Source organism: Mastomys coucha, unplaced genomic scaffold, assembly GCF_008632895.1.
Source record: "Mastomys coucha isolate ucsf_1 unplaced genomic scaffold, UCSF_Mcou_1 pScaffold21, whole genome shotgun sequence".
Classification (NCBI taxonomy): domain Eukaryota; kingdom Metazoa; phylum Chordata; class Mammalia; order Rodentia; family Muridae; genus Mastomys; species Mastomys coucha.
Window position 1 is genome coordinate 91,010,100 of NW_022196904.1, and position 9,511 is coordinate 91,019,610.

The following is a 9,511-nucleotide window of genomic DNA, read 5'->3' on the forward strand; positions in this document are numbered from 1 at the left end:
AAAAAAAAAAAAAAAGATAACACAGGCTAAGAAAGAGTGAAGGAGACAATTTTCTTGTTTCATATAGAGAGCCCACGTTCCCTAAAAACTTTTCAGTATATGCAGAGCAAACTGAGCAAAATGAACAATGACAAAAATCCATGTGGTGTGTCTTGTTTGAACATTTTCACTCCAAGAAGTGGCCTTAGGAAACCAGCTCTCCTTTTCTCAACTAAGAGACAAATAGAGGTAGGCTTCAATGTGGCATAGCTGTTCATTGCTGTCAATAAATAAGTCATGTTTCCATGCCCCTTGTTTCTCATCTACAAAGTGAGGGCTGACTTAGATGGTGCTCAAGCTCTTCTATGCTAAAATAATGTAATTCACACCAGAGCATCTCATTCTAAATCTCTGGAATCAGCTACAATAATGTGCTCATCAAAACTGCCAGTTTCCTTAGTTACCACAGAAGGAAAAACAAAGTGCCTTTTAGTGTGGTGAAGTATACCAAAGCTAAATGCTACCAAATTAACTCAGTAACAATTTACCGCAGGATATGCACATATCAGGAGTATCTTTTCAACAAGATCATGACCTCCACCTACCACCTACCACCTGCACAAGATCATGACCTCCACCTACCACCTGCACAAGATACATACACCTAATTTTTTTAGGGGGGGGGGAGGGGGGTGGTTTTGAGACAGGGTTTCTCTGTGAAGCCCTGGCTGTCCTGGAACTCACTCTGTAGACCAGGCTGGCCTGGAACTCAGAAATCCACCTGCCTCTGCCTCCCAAGTGCTGGATTAAAGGCATACACCACCACTGCCCAGCTTCACCTAATTTTTAAAAAGAAAAAAATAATAGTCTCTCAAGAAAAAAGAAAAAAAAATAATCTCTCAAGTCTCAACTTGAGAGACTTGAGAGAATTATGACATAGATGGTACTTTATATTCTAGTTGACTATTTTCTCACCTTTGGCAAATGGCTTCTACTCCATCCAAATGGAGTCAGATTCCATTCTAACACGTCCTTCTCACACACCATAGTGTTTCCTCCAATTCTCTCCTCTTCGCTATTTGCCTTACTCCTTTCTACCCTGCAAGATGTAGGTCAATTATCACTCCCTTTGTTTGACATTCTAAAATTTTATTCATTCATATATATCAACTCTAAAATCTTAAATTACATTTAGCTCCAAATCGGAAGTATAACAACAATTAATTCTTCTCATGAACAGGATAGGGTCCTGGTTACCCTTTCCACCAAAGCAGCTGTGGCAGTTTAAATATACAGTCATTTGTTAAGAATACTTGGTCCTGAGTTTGTAGAACTGTTTGGGAAGTATTAGAAGGAGGTATGTCACTGGTGTGAGGTTTTATGTTTCAAGGCTCCATCATTCTCACTACATAATCCTGCAGATCCAGATGTGAACTCTCAGCTTTTACTGCATTCATGTCTTTATTTCACCAACTTGGACTCTAACCCTTTGAAATTGTAAACTCAATTAAAAACTTTCTTTTGGGGATGGAGAGATAGCTCAGCGGTTAAGAGCACTGACTGCTCTTCCAAAGATCCTGAGTTCAAATCCCAGCAACCACATGGTGGCTCACAACCATCCATAATGAGATCTGATGTCCCCTTCTGGGGTGTCTGAAGACAGCTACAGTGTACTTACATATAATAAATAAATAAGTCTTTTTAAAAAAAACCTTTCTTTTGTAAGCTGTAGTAGCCTTGGTGTTTTGTCATAGCATAGAAAAGTAACTAATATGGGAACATGTAGCATCATGATGCTATCTTTGAGACAAAAGGCTGGCACCTTGATTTTGGACTTTTCAGTCTCTATACCTGTGAGAAGTAATTCTTGTTTGCAAATTACTCAAAGGTATTTTGTTATAGCAGTTTGAACACGCTGCATCTCAACTACCAAATTCTAACATCTTTCTTTTTTTTTTTTTTAAAGATTTATTTATTTTATGTATATGAGTACACCATTGCTCTCTTCAGACACACCAGAAGAGGGCATCAGATCCTATTATAGATGGTTGTGAGCCACCATGTGGGTGCTGGGAATTGAACTTAGGACCTCTGAAAGAGCAGTCAGAGCTCATAACTGCTGAGCCGTCTCTCCAGCCCCCTGTGATAGCCGCTTACCTGTCCTCTTTGATTGACTCCTAACAATCCAATCTCCTCAAAGGAATCAAAATCATTTTAAAAATGCAAATCAGTTCACTTTGCTCCCATTTTCAAAGTCACCCAAAAATCTTCTCATTGTCCTCCCAATAAAATTGAACATGTTTAAAGCATATACAAAGGTTTACATGTCTAATCCTGCCAGACTCCCCAATCTCAAACAGCACTATTCTCCCCTTGATAACCAAGACCTACTCCCTTGGGGTTTCTTTTATGATTATAGGTGATATCTAGCTCATTCCTACCGGTTTATATTTATTCTCCCTTCACTTGAAATATATCTACTTCTACCTTAAAACTGCTAAACTGTAACTACTATTGTCCTGGTTCAGTATCCCTTCAGACATGAGCACCATGTTTAAAGCGGCCCTTTCCCTCTAGTAACCTTTATTACTCTACTTTTCTCAAAGCACTATCACCATCTGGAATTATCCTGTTACTAGCTCATTAACTAGTGTCCCCTGGCTATTTGTTCATTGATAAATTACTAGAACCAAAAAGAAAAAAAAAAGCCTGATTTAAAGACACAGAGATGGTCAACAACAGCACAGGTGTTGGTTTGAATGGGAAATGTTCTTAATAGTGTGGAGGCATTTAGAACACTTCTTGCTCTCCAGTTGATTAGGCAGTTTGGGAGGCTCAGAAGGTGTGGTCTTGTTGGAGAAACTAAGTCACTAGGGGTGGGCTTTGAGAGCTTAAGGCTTCATCCTACCCCAGTTCAGTCTCTCTGCTTTGCACTCATGGTTCAAGATGCCATTATGAATTCCATCCCTTTGAACCCTAAGTCAAAATAAACTCTTTTTTTTTTTTTTGGTTTTCTGAGATAGGGTTTCTCTGTATAGCCCTGGCTGTCCTGGTACTCACCCTGTAGACCAGGATGGCCTCAAATTCAGAAATCCGCCTACCTCTGCCTCCCAAGTGCTAGGATTAAAGGCGTGCGCCACCACTGCCCCACTAACTCTTTTTTTTTTTAAGTTGCCTTGATCAATGGTGCTTTATCATAGCAACAAAAAATAACTAGTACAGTCCCTGATTTACATTTTTACTTTATGATGATACAAAAGCACATGCATTCAAACCTCAAATTTCAATCATTTCTTGAGGTAACAATATGGTACTCTCTTTTAAAATTATTTCTATGGTGCTGAAGAGATGGCTCAGTGGTTAAGAGCATTGGCTGCTCTTCCAGAGGTTCTGAGTTCAATTCCCAGCAACCACATGCTGGCTCACAACCCTTTGTAATGGGATCTGATGACCTCTTCTGTTATGTCTGAAGACAGTTGACAGTGTGCTCATATACATAAAATAAATCTTTTTTTTTAATTTTATTAAAATTTGTATGTGTTCCCAGCAACAACAACAACAAAATTTGTATGTGTGTGTCCATACATGTACCATGGCATGTGTTGATATATATGTGAGTTGGTTCACTCCTTCCACTATGGGTCCCAGGAACTGAACTCAGGTCAGCAGTCTTAGCATCAATCACCTTTGTCCACTGAGTCACTTTGCCAGCCCTTTTGTGATGCATCAATGGTAGCAAGCCCAACTTCAGTTAATAACAAGAGCACAAGGGTAAACAACTTATACTCTACAGGATGCTAAGCTGGCATATTAAATGCATTTTTAGTTTTTACTTTCAAGTTGTAATGGACTTACCAGGACAAACCCAATCATAAGAAACTGAGAGTCTGCTTGTGAAGAAGTAAAGAATTACTAAACAACTCAAATTACATATTTATACTTATGCCAAACATCTCAGCACTCCAGAAGCTCATGGAGGAGGATCACAGGTTCATGGTCAAGCTGAACTACATAGTAAGACCCTGTCTCAAAATTAAAAAATAGGAGCTGGCACAGTGGCTCAAAGCATATAGTGCAAGCATGAGGATCTAAGCTCAGATCTCTAGCATGCACATAAAACTAAGGTATGGCAATGTGCATCTGTAACCCCAGTACCAAGGGACAGAGACAAGTAGATCCTAGACACACAGGCCAGTTTGCCTAACTGAAATGGCAAGCTCTACACTCAATGAAACCTTTGTCTCAAAATAATGATAACAATCACCACAACAATAATAAATGTGGAGTCACATATCTACATAATCTTTAAAATTTACAAAAAAATAAATGGTTAGTGAATGTGTTAGGCAAAGCATATGAAGGCCAAAACACAAAGAGATGGAAGCACAGCTATGTAGTATGTTCACACCTGATTCCTGTTTGTTCTCTGTCCTCATTGCCTTTGCTTAAACTTGGGTTTTTAATCATCTTGCCTAGACTACCACTGGATCTTCCTAACTGATTTCTTCTCCTTCCCTAAGCCGGATCCCTCCAAAAATAACTTCCACACTACTTCAGCTGCCAAGACATATATCTAAAAATGCTACTCCCCTGCTCTAAATTCCCAGTGTTTTCCTAGCATGATATTGAAGAAGCCTCTCCAATCCCATCCCTCACTTCTATTCCCTTACATTTAACCTACCTCCCTTCATACAGAACTTATACAAGTTCCCAGAGTATCCCATGCTGTTTAATACTTTACATTTCTTTCCATTCTGCTGCACTACTCTTAACACATCTCATAGACTTTAAATACCTATTGAATGAAAAGTCTTTTTTCCTTTGCAGTTGTTTTGGTTTGGTTTTTCTTTGTTTGCTTTTGTTATTTCTGAGACAGGGTTTCTCTATGTAGCCCTGGCCACCCTGGAACTGCTCTGAAGACCAGGCTGGCCTTTAATTCAGAGATCTGCCTGCCTGTGTCTCCCAAGTGCTGGAATTAAAGGTATTCATCAAAAGGTTTCCTCTGTGTAATCCTGACTGGCCTGAAACTCACTATGTAGCCTAGGCTGGCCTTGAACTTGTGGCAAAAACTTGCTTTTGCCTCCCAGGTGCTGGAATTATAGGAATGTGCCACTACACCGAGCTTTCAAACATAAATAAGCCTTAAGAACTAAATTAGGATGACTACAGAGATAGCACCGGACTAAGTGCACTGGCTGCTTTTGAAGAGGACTCATATTGCTCTCAGCACCCATATGGCAGGTCACAACTATCTGTAAAAACAGTTCCAGGTGATCTCCTGGCCTCCACAGGTATGAGGCACTCACATGGTACATGCACATACATGCAAGCAAACATTCATATGAAATAAAAACAATAAATCTTTTATTGTTTATTTTTTCTAAAGATTTGTTTATTATTATATCTAAGTACACTGTATCTATCTTCAGACACACCAGAAGAGGGTGTCAGATCTCATTACAGATGGTTGTGAGCCACCATGTGGTTGCTGGGATTTGAACTCAGGACCTTTGTAAGTGCAGTCAGTGCTCTTAACTGCTGGGCCATCTCTCTAACCCCTTTATTTCATTTTATATGTATGAATGTTTTGTTTACATGTAGGTATGTGGTACACATGCAAGTATGCATTGCCCACAGAGGCCAGAAGAGGGCATCAGATCTCCCCAGAACCAGAGTTATAGTTGGTTAGGAGCCACCACGTGAGTGCTAGGAATCAAACCTGGGTCCTCTTCAAGAGCAACAAGTGCTCTAAACCCTGAGCCATCTCTCCAATCTCCAAAAATAATTTTTAAAAATCTTGAAGAGGAAGAGAAGAAGGAAGAGAAAGAAAAGAAGGAAGAGGAAGAAGGAGAATAGGAGGGAGAGGAGGAGGAGAAGAAAAGAGGAGAAAGAAGCCAGGCTTGATGGCATACATTTTTAATCCCTGCACTTGTGGAGCAGAAGCAGGCAGATTTCTGTGAGTTTGAGGCCAACCTGGTCTACAAAGAGAGTTCTAGGACAGCCAGCCCTCCCTTTTAATATTTATTTACTTATGTATTTTATGTATGAGTACTCTATCTGCATGTTCATCTACATGCCAGAAGAGGGCACTGGATCCTATAGCACTATGGTTAATAGATAGTTGTGAGCTAACATGTGGTTGCTAAGAATTGAACTCAGCTAATATTCCTAACTGCTGAGCCATCTCTCCAGCCTACCAGTCTTAAAAATTAAAAAAAGGGGGGGGGGCAGGGGAGAGGTTGGAGGAAAAAAAAGAACTAAGTTAGGGACTAGAGAATAGTTCTACTGGTAAGGTAGCCGCTGTGCAAGAATGAGGAAGACCTAGGTTTAGATCCCCAGAACACACACAGAAGTCAGGTATGGTAGTGTATCGTAACACTAACACATAAGAGTGAGGCTGGGCAGACACAGGCAGATAGATCCGTAGCGCTCTCCAGCCAGTTAGTCTAACCAATTAGATAACTCAGAGTTCAGTGATCCTCAGGAGAGGTTCAGAGATCCTGCCTCAAGCACATGGTAAACAGCAATAGAGAAAGACACCCAGTGTCAACACTTGACCCATACACATATACACTCACATAATGTAATTGTATGTACACATGCAGAAACATGTATATATACACACACATATGCATTACACACAACTCAGGCATCTTCTCTAGTACACGTCTGTCTCTTTTTTTCTCTTTCTTTTCTTAAGGTATTAGGGATTGAAGCCAAGGCATTACACATGCTAGGCAATTTATTAAGTCTTTAATTACTCTGGGATCCCCATCAGGGTCCATTACTCCCTCTTTTGTTATCACAGTACCTACCACACACATATACTATATGGTAGCAACTTGTTACCAAATCTGTTTTACCCTACAATTAGCTGTGTTGTACCCTTCTTTGTGTCCCCAGCACAATATCTAGTACGAAATAACCGACGATTGAAAAAAAGAATAATAATATATCTAAATTCCTCAGCCTGGCACTCTCATGTTAGCCCCAACCTACATTATCACGTGATGGGTTCCTCTCCCTACTTGACTATAACTCCTTTTTTTTAAAAAAAAAAAGATTTATTTATTTTATTTATATGAGTACACTGTAGCTGTCTTCAGACACACCAGAAGAGGAAATTGGATTCCATTACAGATGGCTGTGAGCCACCATGTGGTTGCTGGGAATTGAACTCAGGATCTGTGGAAGAGCAGTCAGTGCTCTGAACTGCTGAGCCATCTCAGCAGCCTGACCATAAATCCTTTTAAGCTCTCAGAGATAGTCTTGTTATCTAGTCATAATCTTTAAAGTGCTCCCAAACAGTACCTAATATAATTAAATACACAATAAATATATGATAAAATTTGAGAGAAATTAGAGCCACATTACCAGGTTCAAATCCCAGCTCTACTTACGAGCTCTGTGGCCCTGAATAAATCACTTCTGTGCTGGTTTTGATGAGAAGAATAATTTATTGAAATAGAATTAAAGTTTAGAATTTTAATAAATTTTAAGAATTAGAATTAAGGGCTGGCAAGATGGCTCAGCAGGTGAGAGTACTGACTGCTCTTCCGAAGGTCCTGAGTTCAAATCTCAGCAATCACATGGTGGCTCACAACCACCCGTAATGAGATCTGACGCCCTTTTCTGGAATGTCTGAAGACAGCTACAGTATACTTATATATAATAATAAATAAATCTTTGGGCCAATGCAAGCAGGGGCTGAGCAAGCAGGGCCCACCAAAGCGAGCAGGGTTGACTGGAGCGAGCAGAAAAATTCAATTCCCAACAACCACATAAAGGCTTACAACTGTCTGTACAGCTACAGTGTACTCACATACATAGAATAAATAAATAAATAAATAAATAAATAAATAAATCTTAAAAAAAAAAAAGAATTAGAATTAAGTTAATGCTTAACCATAGTGCCTGGTCCACATTAAACCCTAGAATAAGTATTATTGACATCATCAGAATACGAGGAAAAATAAGTGTTTTTGCAGAACACTAAATGATAACCTCAGAAGACAGATGCAATCCTAAGGGAAATAAGGAATAGAATGTCATATAAGGCCTCAGAGTAATAGAGCAGATTCAGTTATTCCTAACACCAATAATGATGGGAAAGAGCCCAGTTGACGTGTCCTTTCCAGGGTTTCTCCCCAGCTGCCCAGGGCTAAGCCCCACGGCTGTGACCCAGCATCCTTCTGGGAAAACTGCACTTTAAAAGGCACTAATGAGTTTGTGTTTACCTACAGATTTTCCTCAGAGGAACACAGATAACAAATGACTTCAAGAAGGGAAAACATAAAGTAGAGACAAGCAAAGACACTAGCCGATTCTTTGGTTAGCACCCTCAGAATAGCTTTTAGGCGAAACAGCCTCAGGTGTCCTGAGACCAGTTCTCCAGGGAACTCTCTGAAGTGCTTGTGCCTCCCAAAAATCAGAGATGCAGAGAAACAGAATCTGGGAAAAGTTGTGAAAAGGACTAAAAAGTTGAAGCTATGCAGAATTTAAAATTCTTACCAATCTAAAGAACCACAGTAGAGGTTCAGAGGGAATAAGATGGGCTGGAGAGATGGCTCAGCAGTTAAAAGCCCCAGATGTTACTCTTAGAAGATCCAGGTTCAGTTCCTAGCACCTACGTGGCGGCTTACAACTGCCTGATACTCCAGTTCCAGGAGCGTCTGATGCCCTCTTCTGTCTTCTGCAGGAACTGCTTGCAAGTGGTGCACAGACACTGACATAGACAAATCGCTCATACATGTAAATTAAATTATGTTTTTAAAAAAAGACAGGGGCTGGGCGGTGGTGGCGCACGCCTTTAATCCCAGCACTTGGGTGGCAGAGGCAGGCGGATTTCTGAGTTTGGTCTACAGAGTGAGTTCCAGGACAGCCAGGGCTACACAGAGAAACCTTGTCTTGAAAAAAAAAAACAAAAACAAAACACTGGGATTCAGGACTTTCAACTTAAGAGCTGCAAGAGATCACAAAGGTCACAGAGTCCAAATCTATCCTTTCACAGATAAAGGTACAGAAAGGTTGAAATCAAAGCTCACTTAGACATTATAGAATCATTTATAGACATTTATAGAATCATTCTCTATGCCAGATAACAGAGATAAAAGAGTAGTAGGGCTTTCAAGGAGAAACCCATTAGTCGGAGAGAAAGACAAAAAGCACACCCACTGAAAAGTCCCCGGTAGAAATGAGTTCCACATTGACACAGTGTGAACAGTAGTGCAGACCAGGACAAAAAGTAGACAGCATTCATACTGCCCAAAGGAGTAAAGATGCTTCAGTGGCCTTGGATTTGAAGACCAACTAATTCTGTCATTTACCTGTCTGTTTGATGCTGTTAGTCTCTTTAAACTATGTATGCCTCAGTTTCCAAATCTATAGAATGGACATAGTAACCGTACACCTATCCTATAAAGCTGAGGTATTAGAAGGCCAGTGGTGGCACATTCCTTTAATCTCAGCACTTGGGAGGCAGAGGTAGGCGGATTTCTGAGTTTGAGGCCAGCCTGGTCTACAGAGTGAGTTC

General features: G+C 40.2%; 1 protein-coding gene across 5 annotated transcripts in view; it reads right to left on the bottom strand.

Moving 5' to 3' along the window:
• Rnf121 (ring finger protein 121) overlaps positions 1-9,511 on the bottom strand; it is a 71,251-nt gene that overhangs the window by 50,244 nt on the left and 11,496 nt on the right. For 2 of the 5 annotated variants that reach the window (XM_031387621.1, XM_031387620.1), the window contains exon 2: positions 955-1,078. The exons of the other annotated variants lie outside the window; for them this stretch is intronic. In XM_031387621.1, coding sequence (XP_031243481.1) covers positions 955-1,026 — 72 coding nt within the window. In that variant the 5' untranslated portion in view covers positions 1,027-1,078. The remainder of the gene's footprint in view (positions 1-954; positions 1,079-9,511) is intronic. 5 annotated transcript variants of the gene reach the window in all.